General features: G+C 46.4%; 1 protein-coding gene across 1 annotated transcript; it reads right to left on the minus strand.

Moving 5' to 3' along the window:
* Positions 1-1,095: 1,095 nt before the first annotated feature.
* bcl2l1 (BCL2 like 1) lies at positions 1,096-20,211 on the minus strand (the record flags this gene model as incomplete). Its single annotated transcript, XM_079226647.1, has 2 exons — positions 1,096-3,168; positions 19,657-20,211. The coding sequence occupies 2 exons, from the start codon at positions 20,209-20,211 to the stop codon at positions 3,025-3,027; spliced, it is 699 nt and encodes a 232-aa protein (XP_079082773.1). The 3' UTR covers positions 1,096-3,024.
* Between the last annotated feature and the right edge of the window lie 1,440 nt (positions 20,212-21,651).

The raw sequence follows: 21,651 nt of genomic DNA on the forward strand, positions 1-21,651 counted from the left end.
GTCCAATAATCCGAAAAAAAAATACAAAAAACTAACCACACACACACACACAATGAATGACGATGCACATCAATGCAAAGGTGGAGTTTAAGGCCATTTTAAGCGGCACAATTATGCTTTTTTATTTTTTTGACACCAAATATAAATAATGTTTAAAAGCCATCAGTTCGGATTTTATTAAATATGCCACTAAGCTAACGCACTAGTCTAAATCAGTTTAAATATATATATATATAGGGTCGTGCCAATGCTGTCACACTTACTTCATTTGTGACACACGCACACGCCTGCGAGCAGCTTCTTGTTGGGGCTTTTTTTTGTTTAACGCTAGAAAAATAGATTCATATAGTGCACTGGAATGTATGCGAGCAGACCCGTGGCTCATAAGATGCTCGGAGGAACACCAGCATCGAGGATTTGGTCCTCATCAATATTCAATGAAGGGTTGTTGTTTCATTTTATCTTTTATATTGGGCGATATATTCGATGCTGGGTTAACAGTTTAGAAAGAGATTAAATCAAACGCTTGTAGATGTACATGATTCTGTGAACACACACACTTCCGTGAGTGTTTACTCTCTGTGAGGACCCCCTTCCCAAACAATTACTCGAGCTGCCAGTTGTTTGTGCGTGAAACGCCCGGCGACAGCAACACCTCCTTTACCTTCAGCCCCCCCCTCCCCCCACGGACTGCGTGAGACTGGCAGAGTGTGTACAGTTGCAAGAGCGAGCGAGCAGCAGGTGGGCCAGCTGTGACTGACACACATGGCGAGGCGCGCTGACAGCCGAGGGATCGCAGAGGAAGGAGGAGGTGGAGCCGGAAGGAGCGAGGAGGGGATACGGATGGAGATCTGACAGGGTCGAGGTGTCTGGTGGGGGACAATGAAAGAGAGGCCCGGACGGGTAACGTGAAGGGAGACGTGAGGGTCTGGGTGTCGGACCGGCCCGTTAAACAGACCTCGCTTTGACGCACTGCTAATGAAACTCAAAACCACATCCGATCCAGAACCACGTCGCCGCCTCAGAGACGTGTATCCGCTTTCATCTGTCTGCTACATCGATCTTCAAAAAGAAAAAGACTCTGGTGGAGCCCGGCTGTGTCACTGGCGGATGGAAGATTGGACTAATGCTTCTTAAAGAAGAAAGGGAAAGGGAGGATTATTGAATTGTAGCAGACAAGAGGAAAGCCTGTTTGAGCACTGCAGCACATGATTAGGATTTTATTGCAACATTAGCACGGAAATGACTCCAACACTTTATTTTAAACCCACAGATCTTTAATTTGCAATTATATAAACACGACATGAGAGAAAAGCAGCAAATCCTCACATTTAAGGATCCAGTGTATCTTTTGCCATTTCTGTTTGATAATCATTGACCAATTATCAAAACTGTTGCCTTATGAATCAATTGAATAATAATTTGCAGCTAATAAAAAAGAAAGAAAAAAAAGACACTGTTTCTAACGCACGATAATGTAGTTGTAAACCGTTATCAGGATATTTCAAGTGTTTATTAATGTATTTTTTTCCACAATTATAACTTGGCATCTATAAGCGGACTATGAACAGATAATGAATGACTAAACAATGTTTTTTTGTCCACCAGAGAGCACTGACAAGCTGGATTTTAAAATGTCCCAGAGTATGCATCTTGTTCACATAAAAGAAAAAGTGTGTTACAAGTTTATGTTATAGCTATTGACAGATATAAATATCTGATTTAATAAACGGCCAGGCTGTAATTCTTACATTTCTAAATCAACATGAAATATGGTGTTTTTGTCTTTATTCGATTTATTAATTAAAACCCCGGAAATGTGCCATTTCTAAACCTGAAAGAGCCGTTGTGTGTATACAAAGTTAATAAACTCCTAATATACCACTGTACGGATTTGTTCTCGCGTGTAATCATACATCAGTCATTCATTAACTGTTTATACACCAGTGATGATTAAGTTGGTAATTAGTGTTCCACAAACCATGAATTCAATGTATATATACGGCTTCTGAATGGTCAACAGTGGGGTTAAAATAAGGCGTTTCCAAATGAAAAAAACGTTACACCCAAATATGCGACCCCTAAGAGTCCTCCATGCTGCGCCTCCCTCTCTCCTCCATGTGTTGCTACAGTGTTCACTGCGTTCCTCAGCTCCCGCGTGGTGAGCGCGCCTCTGAACTGCTGTCGCCACGCGCAAACACAGGGGTCCGTCCGGCAGGCAGCAGGCTGACCGAACGCAAAACCAAAACGGGGATCAAATCAAGGCCAGGTACGACCGTGAGGCACAGGTGAGGCAGTGTGTGGGGGGGGGGGGGGGGTTCAATGGTTCACGAATCCAAAACCAGAACCAACGAACACAAACAAGCAGGAGGAGCCACGTTTCGTTTAAGACTCTGGTGTTTCGTTAAATCGGTTCCGTAAAACCAATGAGCCTGAAGGACGGGGGCCCGGCAAAACCACCAGCGCGTTACGACCAGTCGTGGGTTATCACGTCATACTGTAGGACATCAGGTGCTACATCCTCCATATGGCACACACGAGCAGCAAAAACCAGCTGCAGACGGGACATGTCGAGCAGCGGGGGCGCCAACAACACACGGACTCTACATCTGTGACGACCCGGGTCAGTTTCAGCCTCTTTTGAGGCCAAACGTGGGGTACCAAAAAAATTGTTAAAACTAACAGACAAAAGAGAGACTTGGTGGAGAGAGGCATAGCAGGAACAGTGTCCGTCTCTGTATAACCGCACATTTGTCGTCGAGGTGGAATAAGGTGAACACACAAAAACTAGTAGCTCTTCCTCCTCTCTGTCTTTTTCTCAAAAGTTCCAACAACATGCGAGGATTCTTAGTCCACTGTGGGGTGTGTGAGAATGACGGGGGCAACACGATAACAAAAAGTAAACATCATCAGCTCTTCTGACGAGACCTTCATTTTAACTTCCTTAGTACGCGTGGGTTGAGGGGCGGGGGGGTCGTGGTCGGTTGGGGGAGGAGGAGGAGGCCCGTCGAGCACCTTCCCCTCTCACAGGCGCTTCTGGGCGATGAGCGATCCCACCACGACGCCGGTCACCAGCGTCACCCCCGCCAGCAGCCACTTCTTGAAGCTCTCCTGAGACTTCCTGCTCTCCGCCGCCGCGTCCTGCCCGAAGATCTCCGCGAAGCGCTCCTGGGAGACGAGAGAGAAATACATTAATTAATAGGGGAAAGGACAGGGTTAACACCAGAGTATACCAATCTGAAAACACACACGTACTATACAAAAACTAAATAAAACAAACTAAAGGCCACCGGCAGGTAGATTCCCTTCTGTAAAGGTCACCAGGCCTCAAACTGCTGAGCCGCCCACGGCCGGGTCTCCGTATGACTCTCTCTCGTATGTCGCTCTGCTCCCCGCCCCGCCACCTTGTTGCCACAGACATTCCTTCCCAGCGGCTTCCTCGGATTTGCCGAGGCCCACATTTCCGCCCACTGAAAATCATTTCCTGGAAATGAGCCGCAGAGCACGCGCAGTTGTGACGCCCGGCCACGGGGAGGCGCCAGTCAGGCCCAAGAAATCGTGTGTACAAAGTGGATCAGCTGAGCTGGACATGACCCACTGCTGATGACGATGCAGCGCATGCCGTACACACCTCAACAAACCAGGAAATACTCGGAAGGCTGACGCGAGTCATCTGAACACATGTGGAAGTGACTAATTCGGCTGTTGGGACAGGAGGTTGTATGGTGGTGTTACTGGAAGAACGCACACAGAAGTAGAGAGTGAAATGACGGAGTAATCAGTGAATCACAGAAAGAATGCGGGAGGGAGAGGGGAGAGATTGAAACACACGGACGATGAGTGAAGACGACAAAAAAAATAAAAAAGCCATCATCCAATGGGCTGAGACTTCACTACGACAACGGGTGAACACAGGGCCCAGCCTCCATCTTAATCCGGCGGAGTTAGAAATATGAATAATACATACCTTTAAAATCAATCAAGTCTCTGTGTGGCAAAGAGAAGCAGAGACTGGAAACAAAGAGTAAACTGAATATCTTCTGGCTTCAACAAAACTAGAAGGAATTTAAAGATGCCACCTTGGGCTCGAGGAAACAATAAGATCTACTTCCACCGTTTTCCCCTGACATTTCATGGACAAACCCTTTGTTGCAGCCGCAAAGAGAATGCTAGTAAAGCAGTTATAAATACATCGGCATTCAGTGTTCAAGGATCAGGGAAATATATTGGCATTATCTCCAATAGGATATGACAGCAGTGTGGCAATCACTGCGACCCATCAGGCCACGACCGACACGCTTGTTGTTCGTCGGCTTCACGCCGAGGATCACCGCGGTAATTCGGTGTCGACATGCCGGTTCTGATGAGCCGGCAGTCGCCTTAATGAGTCCCAGAGACACAAAGAAAACAAACGCTTTTGTTGTATGCCACGCTGAGGATCGGTGCACTTCTTGATCACTGTTCAAAAGAAGATTGCGTTAAAAAAAAAAAAAAAAAAAAAAGGCAGCAAGAGAAGATAGACCAGAAATGTATTTGCCACAGAAACTGAGCCAGAGCAGAGGAGGCGCGCGGAGGCGTGGGCGGCCTCAATCTAGGAGTTTTAAGTCACTCTGCTTTCTGTTTGATGACAAACCGTTTCAAGCCCCGGTTTTATCTCGCTGCCTAATGTGGTGACATCATCACCACCGGACCGAAAGGGAACGAGGAAACTCACCAACAATGGGACTGCATAGTTGCCGGGTTACTGAATAACACACAATGTAGGGAGCTGTGCCCTTATTCATTTATTCATTTTACACTTCGTCATGTCCGTTCTAATATGACGCAGAGGAGGGCTTCCGAGGAAAGGAATCTTTGGCGGCTAATATTTCTACGAATATGCAGGGTGTGAATGTGCTGGTGGAAGATAAGGTGGGTGGAGGTGAACTCGCGTGAACGGAGACTCGGTCCGTCCTGAACCAGAAAATGGTTTTCAGCTCAATGTGTGTCATCCCCACGGTAATATACAGTGGGTCAGTATATAACAGTGGCGTGTACGCATCATAAACATGTGAATTGTATATCCTGCAATAATCAAAAACTCGCATTGGACTTTTGTTGATGCCAAATTCCGGGGTTGGCCTCCCAGAATACACGTCACTCTGCTCTTCGGATCCGAGTCAGTTTGTGGTCTCTAAGGGCCCGAGCGGCTCTCACAGGAGCCCTTTCATTCATGGTTTAGCTCTGAATAAAGCGCACACACACACACACACACACACACACACACACACACACACACACACACACACACACACACACACACACACACACACACACACACACACACACACACACACACACACACACACACACACACACACACACACGATCTGAGGAATGTGGAAATATGTAACCGGGTTCCGCTCAAGGAGTTTCACTGGAGGCCGCTCTGCCTCTTCGAGCGAAGGTTCACTCCATGAGAGAATTTCACCTTCAAACCACTTCTTTCCAGAAACGCCTCGCTTGGGAGTCAGCTGCCAAGGGGGAGGAAATATTTGTCTTCGATCTCACCTTGAATTTTACAGACGTTTTACAGTACGTAACAGCCGTAAAAACCTCAATGATCTATAGAAGTTACTTATGGCAACGCAACAACACTGAATGGGATGTTCATTGTGATGAACACACACAATGAAGTTTATTTTGAGTCAATCCCAGATATGCCGTCCTGCAGCTGGGAATACTCGCTGGAAGCACCGAATGTGTATCAATCCGCAGCTGAAAATAGTGCCCAACAGAATCCCACTTTCCTCCAGTTTGATTAGTGTTTGCTAATAACTACGGCGCCCTGCTGTTCTGGGAAATTACTGGACTTTTTTTTAATATTTATATTTATAAATGTAACAATACTCTCTGTGGCTTTTAAGAGTCTTTAGTAGGAACCAACTGAACTATCAGTGTAACACGGATAGCAACCTGGATGGACACTCAGGAGTCTAAGTGGGCCAAAACAGACCACAGAGTGCGTAACAAGAGGTTCAAATATGCAAAGTTGCTCTTAAGCACCCTGATGACTCAGCCGCATTCAAGTTAAAAGGTGGAATCCGCCACAGGGGATTGATAAATAGCACTACGGTAAGTAATGACATAATGTGATTACGTGCTACATCAGGAAATATGAGCTGATGTTTTCCTGCGGCTTTTTTGATCTCGAATAAAAACATATATAAAAAAAAGGGCCAGTCTGACTACTCCCGATCCCGTTCTGTGAAATTTTCCATGACAATGCTGGAGGAATGTGTGGGTGTAGCGACCCGAGCACCTTGTGATGGTGACCGACACCTTTAAAAACAGACATGCCGGGACATGTCATCCTCCAAGCGGGCTGGAAACACATAATGAAATAATGTGTACTGATTACGGGGTCGTAATCAGTACACAAAGGACAAAGCGCCCTCAAACGCTGTAGAAAGTTGACTTGTTTGTGTGTCCTCACACAGGTCGTGTTGGGTGTGAGTGACAGACAAAGATACTGTTCAGAGCTCTCTTTTGTCAGATGTTAATATTCTAATTATTAAATACAAATTGCAGCTTTAATGATCAATAATTGACTGGATCTTTAAGGTTGTTTGGGGGACTATTTTCAGCTGTGGATAAACACACGTTCGGTGCTGTAGTGTTCTTCTTCACCAGCATTCCCAGCCAGCTCACGGTTTGATGTGCTCAATCTGCCCTCGTCCCACCCGGCAGGTAAACCCAGTCTTTATTTCCTCGTTCACACGGTCACACCATTCTTTCTGTATCTCCGCTCCCAGAGGAAATCAGGTGCTCAGCAGCGGCCTGCAGAGCGCTTTCAGGTCTCGGCTCGATTTTTTTTTTCTCCCCCCCTTTCTTTTTTTTCCCTCTAGGTCTAACTTTCTCTTTCTCCATTAGAAGTGGAGAAAAAACAAAACAAAAGCAGGATTAGCTCATAAAAGCAAAAGGTTGGATATAAGAGAGAGAAGGGGGAGAAATAGAGGGGGGGCGCTCCTGCAGGCGGTTGCCAGGGCTACTGAAAAGCTGCTGGTGTGTGTGTGTGTGTGTGTGTGTGTGTGTGTGTGTGTGTGTGTGTGTGTGTGTGTGTGTGTGTGTGTGTGTGTGTGTGTGTGTGTGTGTGTGTGTGTGTGTGTGTGTGTGTGTGTGTGTGTGTGTGTGTGTGTGTGTGTGTGTGTGTGTGTGTGTGTGTGTGTGTGTGTGTGTGTGTCTGGGCTTGCAGGTCCATCTCTGTGGCTGATATATGGCCCAATGCTACATGTGGAGAAAGTGGCGTTTTAACGATCATTAGCAGCAGCGTCCTATTCATCAGCTATGACTTGTCGGTTGCCCCGGTGTTGCACCATAACAAGCTGCTCTCTCACACTCACACACATTGGGTTGGAGATGAATTTGATATTCAATAACTTGGGGACACATTGAGAAAGCACATTGCGTTCATGTTCACAGGCTGAAAGAGCATCAGCATGTTAGAGCAGGTACAGAGAAATCTGTGCATCTCCTGGCAGCTCATTTCAGTGATTGGTAGCGTTTATAACGGTTTAACAACTTGTCCGTGGACAGAATTAGTCAACAGACGTTGAGATAATTGATTGAATTTACATAATTTATCTAGTAAAAATGTAAACTGCTGGTTCTAAGAGTATGAGGGTCTTTACATTATGGTAGAAGTTTAAGTTATTCGACCCAGATCTGGTCCTAGTCTACGTCCTGCTTCAGCCAGTCACCCTCCCCGGGTGTAACTCCTACGCCATCGGTCACGCGGATGCACCAGTGACTCTACTCAATAAACAAGGACGAGTCTGGTAGTGGCTGCCTTTCTCCTTCCTCCTTCCTCCTCCTCCCGCCTTCCTCCTTCCTCCTTCCTCCTTCCTCCTCCTCAGGGGTCTTCAGGCTTTGGGTCGCTGGCTTCTGGTGAACTCTCTAACTGTGACCCTGCTTTTGAGCACCCCATGAGCTCAGACATTTGCCATGTCGAGTGTTTCAAAGATCTTTAGCGTGTAAAAGATCAGCCGAGAGCTCATTGTGATGTTATTGTCATAGTTGTGTCGAGCTTCGTTAAGGTGCAGTAAAAAATACTTATAAGCAAAACCAGTTGCATTTCACACTACCATCTAAAACTTTGAATAGCTCTTACTTGACAAACTATCTAGATCAACCAGTCCCATCTCAAGAGAATCCCCTCTCCTGATGTTTAGAAGGTCTTATCTGTAACATTGCATGAATGACCAGAATGTGATGAGTCACCATGAAGGCCACATCCTCAGTCAATGAACGGCCAAGGAATGTAAGGAAGGAATGAAGTAATGTAAAAAAAAAAAAAAGAGTCCAACTAATGAAAATATTTGATAGGTGTTTCTTTGTTTTCTACAGTACTCTATTTCCAAGCCTACAGTTGTTTAACTGAAGACAGTATGATAGAAAAGCTATTTTAAAGAATCCCAAAAGTGATATGGAAAATGTCTGAGCTCATGGGGTGGGGTAGGAAATCAAAAGCAAGATCAGAGTTCGAGAGTTCACCAGAAGCCAGTGACCTAAAGCCTAAAGGCCCTTGAGGAGTCACAAGAAGAAGAAGACGACTCTTAAACACTTCAAATCAGCTGTTGTTGAGCAACATATTGCAGTGAGATGCAACACTTGTAGTGTTTGCGTGTACACATCTCAAGGCCCGTTCTTGTTTATCCAGTAGAGTCACTGTTGCATCTGTGTGACCGATGGTGTACGATATACACCCGGGGAGGGCGACTTGGTGTTCTGGCTGCTGAAGCAGGATGACTTCATATAGAGACGAGAGTGTGTGTAAAAGGTCCAAGTACAGTGAGATGTGCGGGCTGTGACCTCTGCCTTATATCCACGAGAAAAATAAGAAAAAAAACAGTCCGCGAGCGGATCATGAGATCACAGTGACTCTGCAAGATCAAAAGAACCAGCAGATAAGCTGCCCGAAGGCACAGACACACTGTAATAAAACAACAACTTAAATTGTCAAGCTGAAGGACATCCTGTATTTGAGATAATACATCCAACACTTCTGGAGGATAAATATTGTTCTAGTCAGACTTGTGCTTTGGCACTTTAAGTTCAACTCCGCTGCATCCAGTCTGCTTTGATTATCTCTGAGGTATCTCTCGGACTTGATTGGGGTCCACCTGCGTCCCATTAATTGGACATATTTAGGAAGACACACACACTTGTGTACATAAAGTTCCCAAAATTGACTAAAAGCAGAGCTTTGAAGTGTGAGAGACTCGGGGCACATTGAGCAACGGTAGAAAACACATTTCTAAAGCATGGAATGTCCCCAAAAGCAAAGTCCAATATTGTGAAAATGATGTTTGGAACCACCAGGATGTGAGGCCAAATGGCTCCTGAGCCTCCTTTGCTGCTGTAATCCTGTAAATTTCCACACTGCGGGACGAATAAAGGAATGTCTTATCTTCCTTTCATGGACAAAAAAAGACAGCTAATTGGTGGAGGAAGAGAAACCCCACCCCATTTTATTCTATCTTCTTTATCGTTGAATGTAGTACAGGCTCTATGGCTAACTTTGGATTCCTCCTTGACTGTGGCTCAGTGGTTAGCATGCCCGTCTTGTCAAGGTGTCCTTGAGCAAGACACTTAACCCCAAATTGCTCCCCGTTGCTGTGTCTACGGTGTATAGAAAATAAATGTCAGTCGCTTTGGATAAAAGCGTCAGCTAAATGTAATGTAATGCAACTTGGGAAATCCTTAAGGTAGGTCGTTATTTTAGAAAAGTACCTACCCTTAGATAGGTCAGGAAACATTTCCATCATACCAAATAAATCCTATATGTCCTCCTAGAATGACACAGGATAGGATTTTCTGAAATGAGGCGTCTAGTGCACAAATCCTGTAGACTGGAATTGCTGCCAAGCGTGCTCCTACAACATACCGAATAAAGGCTCTAAATACTTATGTGAATTAAACACTTGCTTTGGCTGCAAGAGAGAAAATAGCAGTGGTTTTATTGTAGCCCCAAACGTTGGCTACATGGGGTCATCCCCATGTTCTTGATATAAACCGACATTGTAAGAGATTGGGTCAGGGCCGTCTTCGCAGATCAAATTGCAAATGATTAAAAAGAGATGGACGTTTCAAATGCAGCTTAAAAACGATTAAAGTCCATTAAACCACTGTGGAAATATAAATGTCTCAAGATAAAAACCTATGCCTGCAAGCTTGAGGGCGAAGGTGTATAACATGAGTAAACTGTAAGCTGCGGGTGGGTGAGTTGACCTAGATAAACCTACACTTGCTGACAACATAAAAGGTGCCGATCAGGTGTCATATTATGAGGACTTCGAGCTGGAGACCATAGATTAGACTGATGTCAGTCTCAACACATCTTCAGCTCGGTTCAGTATACTAATGATCTTACAGTTTAAATGTAGCACAACCGTAAAACCCTCATCAAGAGTGTCATCCCCATCACATGATTATAACTACTGTATTCATCATTACCAATCATGCTTCTATCAGTCTATTTAGCGGCCAAGTGGTTTCAATCTTCACAGCACCAAATCTGAGTTCAGTTGGGGAAAAGAAGAAAAAAGTCCACAATGTGAGCGATTGTTCCTCCCCCCCTTATCAATGGCATCATCATCTCCACGAGTTCCATCACTTCCTGCTCCTCCCCAAGGCCTTCTGACCCTTCATCATCCGTTAGACAATTGCAGAGGCGTTTCCAGCAACAGGGGAAGTCGGGCCAGCTGCTAAAGAGCCCATGTGACCAGGAAAGGTATATTGTGGTAGAGCTAAGCAGAGAAAACCCACGCTGAGGTCCCATCTTACAGCTCACGCATTTAACTAATGCCCTTTAGTGAGCAAGTAGGGAAACTCCTGGTCCAAGGCTTCTACTTCAGCAAGCGACAAGCGCAGACGAGGGTAATACTGAGGGAGAAGTCGAGGCAAAATGCTAAGAATAAAAAGGATATCAAGTTCGACAGCTCAGGCTAAAAGCCAAAAAGATGACAAATGAGAGGAAAATATGTACATTATACATACACTTGCTGATGCCTGAAGAGGAGCGCATCCATTCAAATCGCGTCGCTTGAAATGTGCATGTTTCATATGGCATAAGTTCTTCTTTCATTGCTTATGTGGCTATTTTATATGTAGGCTTTGATCTGTGTAAACAGGGCTCTGTATGCACTGGATGTGGTTCCCTTCTACTTATTTTCACGGCACACTGCTAGGAACAAGACACCATGATATTTTTAAAAATAAAAGCGGACAGGCTGCAGCTCGAAGCAAAAAAAAGAGGAAAAAAAAAAAAGGAACTTAACAGTCAGTTTTGAAACGGGTTCAGAGAAAGTGGCGCGATTATAACTCGTCAACCTCGTTCTTCTTCTGCACGAGGCTCATGGAAGACCCGAGTCCGGCCAAACGGCTTTGCCGAACCAGAGTAACTAGCCGTGGCAGGTTGTCGTCCATCGGTCAGTCTCACTCTTGTTGACTTCACATTCCTGGCTAGAACTGGTTTGAATAGTGATGAATCATTTCCAAGCAGAAAGGAAGGAAATTGAGTTATTAGACCTCCCCTCGGCGGCGACGCTTGCTGGCAGCATCGATGCGTCTCGACGGCCCCGTTTTGGACCGCGGAGCCGTCTCTGTCCGCGCCACGAGCACGCGTGTGCAGGTCGAGCCGGCGGTGAGACCATGAATTAAAGAGGAGATTAATGAGTCAGGACACGGAGGCTCAGACTCCAATCTGTTCCCTGTCCCGCTCTGGGGGCCCTCTCTCTTTCTCTCTCCACAAAACCCCATTCTGTCAACACACACACACACACACACACAGTACCTCTGGCGGAGGGAGAGCACATGTTTAGGAGAGCGTAAACATGGAGAGGAGGAACGGCGAGAGGTCGCTGAAGCAAAGGGGACGGGGTTCTCTCTTCCACGGTACAACCCTCCACCCTGTAGGCCATCACCCCACAGACACCTCACCATGACCCGCCATCGGTCCGGGTGATGGAGACACAGAAATTGAGAGGAGGAACCATTGAGACTGAGACAGACTGAAAATAGGCAGGGAGTGAGAACGAGAAATGAGACGGAACTAGGACAAAAGCAGGAGGGTGAAACAGAGAGGGGGAGGGGGGGTAAAGTGTGTGCAGAGGGGAGCAAGTGACAGACAGCGGTGAGGTTCACTGCCAGATTTCCTTGAAACTACACTTCCCTTCATTTTCATAAAGTTTGACAACATGAAAGAAGCCAATTCCCCAGAATCACTTCAGCACAGATGAGTATCTATGGGCCCGTTTTTGTTCTCTTTTTCTATTATCTCCTCTCTTATTGCAGAGCCACTGAGGATATCGTTTGACTTTATTGCTTTACCCCCTTGGCCATATAAAAAAAAAAGTGATGAATACAACGTTGATGGCAACGACGCTCTTTATCATCATTTAGTCCGCGCGCTCTATGAGGCCGGGCGCCACATTACCATGAAATACTCATCAACCCTCTCCATCCATTCCTCAGCTCACGCACTTTAATACATGCCATGAGACTCGCTAATCCCATGATATGCCTCATAATCTGATCACAGATATGAGCACAGAGAGACAAAACGGAGAGGGGAAGATACGGGATGAAATGTAATCAGAGGAGAGGGATGCTGGGACTTTGCAGACAATTTTTGTCGCACAGGAGGGATGTGGGAGAGGTAAAAAAAAAAAAAAAAATATGTGGGGGCAAACAGACAGGAGAGGGGAGAGGAGGATCAGGGGGTTGGGGGAGAGAAACACTCGTGACCTGGTTTCAACACTAAGCCTCGGCGAAGTGGAGCAGCAACCGAACGCAGCAGCAGCGCCTTCGCTCTCCCAGCTGTTCGGCTCGTGAGCTGCACACGTAGAAATGTGCACCACACGCCAACTTGCAGTGTGAGCCGTTCACCCACAACCCGCTCGTCCTCATCGAGCTGAGTCACTGGCCTCCTCTTCCCCGCCGTCTAACGGGGCACTGCGCTGGTAGACCTGATGTCTACCGGTCTTAACGGCTGCATGCGCCGCAGTGGGCTGGCAGTACAGACGAGCACACGCTCATCTGTTACACAGCTGGAGATCTGTCCCGTATACATAATCAGCGTCTGGAGCATACGGGCGCCTCGCTGCTGTGACACCAGTGTGCGTTTCTAAATGAGGGATAGGAGAGACAGAGAGAGGATCTATTGCAGTCTAAATGCAGCAAATAGTCGTCGTTGGAGGCTGCATTGACGTCTCACTGCTGTGTGCGTGACACACACCTCTTACAAGTGATTGCAAATTTCCCCAAACATCTGTACACATGTACATTATGCATTTTGTCCCATCTAAAGCAGAGCACAAAAGACAGACTGGATGATCCTGGCGGCTGGTTTGGCCAAGACCCTCTCCTTAAAGACAAACAAGAATGTTGTTGTACACACACACACACACACACACACACACACACACACACACACACACACACACACACACACACACACACACACACACACACACACACACACACACACACACACACACACACGCTTGAGGCGACTGAATCATGCAATCTGTTTGCTGCCATTGTCAAGCTGGGACACTGACGCACAATATTGAGTCTGAACACACACACACACACGACAGATCTCACAAATCATGAAATACTAATGCTTGAGCACACGCATAAAACAATGAGAAGCGTCCATGGTTGAGCCGCTGCATTCACATGAAACCATTCAGAGAGTGGTCTGCGTGGAACCGCCCACCACAAAGAGGCATTTATTGATGCCATTGATCCAATGCAAAAAAGGTTTTCAGGAGCATTGTCTGTGTGCGCGTGTCACAAAAGTGAGACAATGGCAATGATGCTTCAAGCGATAACTTTATTAACAAAGCGTCGACACACCTGTCGGGCACAACCAAAAAGCCAGTAAGGCAAATTCCTGTAGGTCCTTTGTTTGAGGTAGTCACATGACCAGCCTGACTTGGTGCTGTCCCCTCCCCTCTGCAGCGCGCCACCATACAATAGAATGCTCAAATGTATGAGACGACGACAACAACAACCACCACCCTGCGCCGCGTGATGACAAATAAACAATCATGCAATCGTTTTTACGGAAACTTTGTGCGATGAGCAAAAGAAACAAAAATAATTAAAAAAAACAATGTCCTTGAACCAAAACGCAGAAAGACAACCACACACACACACAGATGAAGGGAAAGGTAAAGGGACGGCAGCGGCACAGGTGGGGGTGGAGGGATCAAGTCAGAGGGAATCGATAGCGCGGACGATGTTTTTGATAAACAAACTGACATGGGGAGAAAAAACAAAACACTGGAACAAGGGCACGCGGGGTTAACGCCGAGATCGACGAGGCGTGCAGCTGCACATCTGCTCTCTAATGTGTTTAGCCCCTATACTCTGAGAAGGTGGACCCAGAGATAGGTGGGTGTAGAGAGGGGAGGAAGGGCAGACATGGGTGGAAATACTGGAGCTCAGAAATGATGAATAGAGGAAGAGGAGGCAAGAGGAAGGAAGGGATGTACCGATGGAAAAATAAGGGACAAAAATCAATTGGTGGCAGTGGGAGGGATGCACGTATGGAGGATGAAGGGGGGGAGGAGAGGCAGAAAGAGAGATGGGGAGAGCGAGAGAGATGGAGGCGGGCCGGATAGGTCCCACGGGTGAGATTTCCTGCTCCTCTCCGGTAGGGTAGTCTGACAGAAGACTCTGTGAATCTAAGTGCCTATCCTATGTGAATGTTAATTACAGAGGTGGAGGGAGGGAGGGGGAGAGAGAATAAGTCTGTCAGGAGAAAGGCACAAAGGAAGCTCAGGTGTTTCCCTTGTCAAAACAAATCAATGGCCTTACCCGCCACGGGTCTTTAATTACAGCCTCAGTTTCTAACCCACTTCACAGAACAGGCATTCAGCATACGTTCATAATCACACAGAGATAAACATGTTCATCTGTCTTTGCTTCTGTCAACAACTCCCATGGAAAAAAGAAGGGCCAAAAACAAACAATATGCAAGTCCATCTCACAATAGTATCCAACTTCCCCCTAGTCTCACTTGTGTGGATGTCAGCCCCAATCTTTCGGTAATGGATATATTGTTTCATTTATTTATTCATCCATCTATTGATATGTATCAAAAAATTAATAAAAAAGCAGTAATTTCTACAAACAGCTGGACACTGCAGTTTCTAGTAAGAGGGCCTACTTTTAGCCGCGGATACATACGAGTTGGGTGCTCTGGTATTACCAGCAGCAGGATGGTGCATCGACGGATTGAAAATAAAAACTACAGCGTGTCTTCACGGTAAAGAAGGAACGTGTCAGACAGCAACAGAGAGGCTCACTGATTCTGATCGGTCGTTTCACAATGAGACTGTAAAAAGGACGTCGCCAGACATCATCTTATGAGAGCTCGTGCTGAACCGTCTACAGCCAGGAGTGGCAGAGGTGATAAAAAGATGAGCGAAGACAAATAGATAGACTTTCACTGCTTGAGGACATTTTTCTTGTAGTTAACGTTTGTTCGACCTTACCTAGACCGTCGACAGCACAACTGGGATAATGGTCTCTTTTTATTTTTCTCTACTGAAACCCCTCCCCCCCGCTCCAGCCAAGCTTCCCCAGACAGTGGCAGTGTGCTTCCTTCCTCTAAATGAGTTTAGCTTTTATTAGTCTGTCAGAGAGAGGAAAGAAAAAAAATAACATTGTTTCCCCCAGTAGCAGGTGGAGATATTATTCATCTATAATTGGTAATAACACCGTACCCCCACCCTGAGGCGGCTCAATCTCCACTGAGTAATCACTGCCATCCCTCGCTCCGCTGGAAACGGCATTATTAGGTCGGTGGCACTGTCTCTACCTCCGCTGCCTGCCAAGGTTTATTATCTGACAATGTATGGCTCTGCTCCTGCACTTCTGTAAACACCACACGGTGTGGTGGGGGAGTCGCGCTGTGGAGCATGTTCATCCCTCATCCCCAACTATTGTGCAATAGCTCAGCGTCCCGGACAGCTCGGGCTCCGAAATGAGCTCCGATGGGATCATTTAGGCTGAGGCTTTATCCGGTTGTTCTGACAGCGAGGTTTGCTCTGTTGTGCAAAACCCCCTTCGCTTTTAAACCGTCGCCTCGACTATTTCTCCGAATTCAAAAGGACTGCCTTTTTTTCTCCTCGTTATGAACTAGGGCAGGGGTTTGGTGCTCGGCCGAAATTAACCACACGGCTCATGGAGTATGATGCTAAATATATTTGTGGTGGTGGCAGTGTACGCAACTGAACGCCTCCATTCACATGATGTGCATCGAATGGAGAAAAAAAAAAAAAAAAGTATCAAATGAAGTTGCGGTATCGGTATCACATTAGTATAAAGGCAGAATTAGGTTAATTAAACAAGTAATTAATGCTTTCAATTTTTGTCTATAATACTATTATTAGTATTGAAAAATGTCTATTCTAGATTTACAGAGCCAATGTTGACGTTTTAATTATTGTTTCGATTAATCGGTTTGTTAGAAAATGTCAGTAAATACATTTCTCACAGCCCCAAGAATAGCTTGTTTTAAATCAAACCAAAAGCACAAAAAACAACCAAGAGCTCTTGAGTGGACGACATGAAACATGAAATCTTACCACAAGAGAATGTTTGACTGAATTGTTTTTGTCAATTTACTCAATTCCTCGAGACATTGTCGAAGCTCTCCACAGAATTGTCTTGGGTACTATTGTGAAAGTCTACAGCTTCCCTCGTACGTTGTTGGTTTTTGAATGCAAAGCCGTCTCCGAGTCTATTCTCAAGTGTCAGATTATGGAGCCCAGACAACCACAAATAGTTATTTTCACCCGGAGCTCCAATCTACAAATTAAGCCAACACCGATAACTTTACCTCAAGATTAGCATTCGAAAGATTGATTTTCATCATCCGTTTATGTCATATTTTCTATTGTTGGAGTATCACCGACAAACAAACAGTTCCGCCCCCCCCCCCTCCTCCCCTCTATTTTCCGTCCATCTGCCTGTCACAATCCAACCCAACAGGAAGATATTTGGGAAGCAACAATAATCCTGCGAGACAGAGTGAGCAACTGAAATGAAAGTGACCTTGCCGCTGCTTAGAGCAGACTAATATTTCATCAGCTAGCACTCACAGCTATACTCAGGTTCCCACATCTGCCGTGCTTCATCCCTGTGAGGAAGTGTCAGGGGAGGGAGGGAGGGAGGGAAGGAAGGAAGAAAGGGGAGGAAATAAAAGACAGAGGGAAAGAAAAACAACAAAGTCTCGTGTGGGTTTTTCCTCAAGAGTGTAGGTTGACTTTGAACAGAGAAACCACAAAAGAAAACGAGAGAACGTGATGATATTGTGACATGGAGGGGGGACGGGGGGGACAATAGAGCGATGGGGAGAAATGAGTACTGTAACGGGAAAGCCACCTACAGAATTCTGTGTTTTAGTTTGCCACTGCAGCTCAGGACTACCCCGAGGCGAGTGTCAACTTATGAATCACTAACACGGGACACACATCGAGACAGTGCGCTCTCCCTCGCTCTCAAAAAACAGAATAAAAGTGAATTATACAAAGCTTTGCAGGGAAGGAAGTGGCATCATGTGCTCAGGATGATGTGAGCCGACCGCAGGAGAAGTGAAACCGTACCGTATCCGTTGAGGATGCTCTCAACGCGCCGATCCATTCAGCGTTTTCGGATGAAGTCAGTCACTTCTCCAAGTCAAGGTCGCACTGACATGACAGACACTAACTAGCCACGAGCAAACTGCCAGCATGCCAACTGGTGTCGTTAATACGACTTGTTGCTGAGCAAACGCTCTACGAAAGATATGTATTAGAAAGAGAGAGTGTGTGTGTGTGTGTGTGTGTGTGTGTGTGTGTGTGTGTGTGTGTGTGTGTGTGTGTGTGTGTGTGTATGATTTTAACTACATGAGCTCATGGAGATCAACGTATTGCGTCGATGACACGGTGGTCAAAGTATTTATGAGCAGTCGAGATGAGAGCTTAGATAAACCATTAGACCAAGCATTGATCGATTGTCACCCTAATTGTGCCTCCAGTTTCTGAACAAGGGCTTACGCTCACTCGACAAACAGCTGGTTAGGACAAAAATCATACCAACAGATCGTTTCACATGATCTTTGTGGTTGCTCATAAACCAAAGTTAAAGAAAAGCTACATGCAAAAAGTCACCAAAGTCATCAGAAGTGATGTTAGCGCGGCTAAAAACATGGACACCAGAAGTGCATTTATGAGACTAGTCCTCCAGGAGCTGCAGCATCCTTTCAACAAAAACAACTGACATCAATATGTCGCATGACTTTAGCCATTGCTATCACATATTGTATCCTGTGACCCGTTTCCAAAAGCGCACCCCCCCCCTCCTCCGTGTTATCTCCAGTTCAGCACTGAAATAAATAAACTGATTCTAGGTCTGCCACATGACATTTTTCATCTAGGTGTGCTGTTCAGCCACGGGGATGTCAGTTTCCATAGGATCGAATACAAACAGCCCTCGCCCCCTCCTTCGCTACATGCCATCAAATGGCGGGCACAAAGAAAAAGAGCTGACCTGAACTGTACAGTAGGTGTTCACGAGAGCATGCGTCATGTAAACAAACACACACTGAGGTTGTCCGTACCAGGACAGCCCACTTTCCAGATAATCCCAAAGAAAAAGAAAAAAGGAACTTTCATCTGCATGTAGCTGCCTTGGTGAAACACATAAGAGAGGAGGAAAAACAATGTACAGATAGTGGTAGAGGGGAAAGGCAACAAAGAGACAGACACAGAGCCAATCAACTGACCAGAGTGAAACAAAGGGCTATCTGTAAAAGCCCCAGACTTCATCCCACCCTGTGATGAGAGAACTTCGATCCCCATGCAGGCGGGCTGCAAACAGCCACAAAGCCCTGATGTAGCCCGTTAAGCTCCCACTTCGATCCAGCTCATTGAGCTCCGTGCTGCTGATCAATTAGAGAACAGCTGAACCAGCTGCTGACCACACAAACATTTAGTTTTTAAGCACAGATTGGGGAGGGGGAGGGGGGTTATACCACGAGTGTGCTGCCCGTTATCTGGGCCTTTTATATCTAATCTGAAGTCTTTTCTCCTCCGCTGGTCAAAGGGTCAACCCCACTTCTGTGTCGCTTCACAATCTCAGAGGCCGATGCAGTCGAAGCGTTATCTGGCCCGCTGGCGTAAGATAAGTCTCAACATGTAGGATGGAAGAAAAGCTGCACTCTGGATGTTCTTTTCTCCAGGAGACACAGCTCCCCGGCAATAGTGCAGGGTCACTGGAGGTCGGGCCAGGCGTAGTTGACCGACAGGCCCCTGATCGACGCTCAATAAGGATTGACCGATTGCCCGGGGCAAGTAAAACGCCACGTCGGGACGAGCATGTCTAGCAACTCACTTGCCCAGTAAAAGAATGTAACTCAGTTACTAACTTGAGCCATTTTGTTATTTGCTTTGCACTAATAAATTAAACAATTTGTATAGGGCGAGTAAAAATGGACATCTGGAAAGTAGATTTCTCACCCACTTCCCCGATTAAGCACCCAGCGTCACGCTACAAACACCTAAACACACTTTTCTCTGTTCGTGTTTATGTGTGTGGGTGTGTGTCAGAGAGACTCACCCATCCTCCCTGGGTCTGGATCCAGGGCTGAATGTGGTTGTCCAAGTAGACAGTCATCCACTCGATGATCCGGCCCACCAGCGGACTCATCTCCTTCTCCACGCACTCCACGCACAGCGCCCCGCCGAAGGCGAAAAGCCCCACGATGCGGCCCCAGTTGACCCCGTCCCGGAACACCTCGTCCATCACGTTCTCGAAGCTTTGGTAGGCCGTGGCCGGCGTGATGTGCAGCTGGTTGTGCAGATCGCTGAAGGCCCGGGCGTATCGCAGCTCGAACTCGTTGGCCGAGTCCCGGAGGGCCTCCTTCACTGCGTCCAGGCTCGCCGTTGACGGCAACCGTTGCTGTCGCAGTGGGGACGCCGGCGGGGTGGCGGGACTCGTGCCGTTGAAAGTCCCGTTGCCGTGCATCGCTACCCGCTGTTCCACGCCGTCGCCCGACCCCGCCTCCGCCCCGTCAGTCCTGTTCGGAGGCTCTCCCATGTGGGTGAGGGGATAGTTCCTCTGGGAGAGTTTATAGTTTATGTAGAAGACCACCAGTTCTCTGTTTTGAGACATGTTGCGTTTAAAGATGCGTTTCCTTTGTCTCTCGTTGCTGCGGTCCGTCTCTGCTGCTCTCTTGGTCGAGCCTCGCTGTGTTAAGAGTGACCACGCGCTGTGCCAGGCTTTTCACCTGCTCAGACCACCATGGCCAGCTGACATCCAGAGGACACTTGGGAGGTGAAAACCAAAACCTACACAAGGCTGACAAATCAGCTCAGGCCCTGTAGAGAGACAACAATGAAAGGTCAAAGTCTGGAAAGCCTATAAGCCCACTGTCATTATACACGTGCGTGTGTGTGTGTGTGTGTGTGTGTGTGTGTGTGTGTGTGTGTGTGTGTGTGTGTGTGTGTGTGTGTGTGTGTGTGTGTGTAACGAGGAGTGTACAGGGATGGCTGCAGACTTTCAAATGCAATTTGGACAGGTAGGGTCAAAGTGCATCCCTCTAATTGGGCTTTTACATATGGAACAGATGGCAATGATATTAATGAGACAATCGTAGAGCGAATGTGTGTGTTTGAGAGAGAGCGAGAGAGAGACAAAGGGAGGGGTGGGGTTTAGGTGAGGAGAGATCAGAGGGACAGCCTGGCTTGAGGGGTCCACACAGACAGTCGCCAGCTCTCAACCAGTGACCTCTGACCTTCAGACGCCGCTTTCAGGCACCTCGTTTGTCTCAGCTTCGGGCTCTCTGGTACTGTCACACGCGCGCACGCCCTTGAATCTCGATACAAAGCCGACTTTTCCGCTGCTACAGCCAGCAGCCAACAGGTTATCGTCTCATTAGCAGCATTGGCTGTTGGTCAGAATTTGTCCATGCTGGCCTTACATCACATTACATTCTGGGTTAAATACGGGCTTTAGTATGAAATGACAGGTAATATTATATATCATAAGATTGCTTTCACCTTACAGTAGATGTTGGCGGCCAATAAAGACGAAACAAACTCAAAGTCGGAAAGCCTATGAGCCAAACAATTCGGTGTGTTTTTGCATTGACGCATGAGGCTGCCTTGTGTTGAGAGCGACATGCAGGGATTCTGCCGTGATAGTACTCTGGTGTGAAAGGGTTAAATTCAGGTTGAGCAAATACTGGCTACATTTGTCAAACGCAGAATGTACTATAAATAATGGTGATGAAATCATTGTCTAACTGCTACTGTTCAAATGCAAAAGCTATACAAAGTATGCAGCGGTTGGGGGAAAAAAAAATCAAGTCATGTTGAAAAGAAAATGAAAAAAGCGTGATATTTATATGCAGATACAGTCACAGTAGAACTGCAAAGTCAATTAACTGCTAAGTCGATTGACAGAAAATGCAATCTGCAATTCGACATGTTCCGAAAAAGAGATTCATTTTATTAATTGAATGAGACAATAATTGTGAGTTGCAGCCCTGATTCAAATAAAAAAAACAAAAAAAAACTAGGTATGTCTAAAATATTCTGGTGTAGAGCCCAG

This window comes from Taurulus bubalis (genome assembly GCF_910589615.1).
Source record: "Taurulus bubalis genome assembly, chromosome: 11".
NCBI classification, from domain to species: domain Eukaryota; kingdom Metazoa; phylum Chordata; class Actinopteri; order Perciformes; family Cottidae; genus Taurulus; species Taurulus bubalis.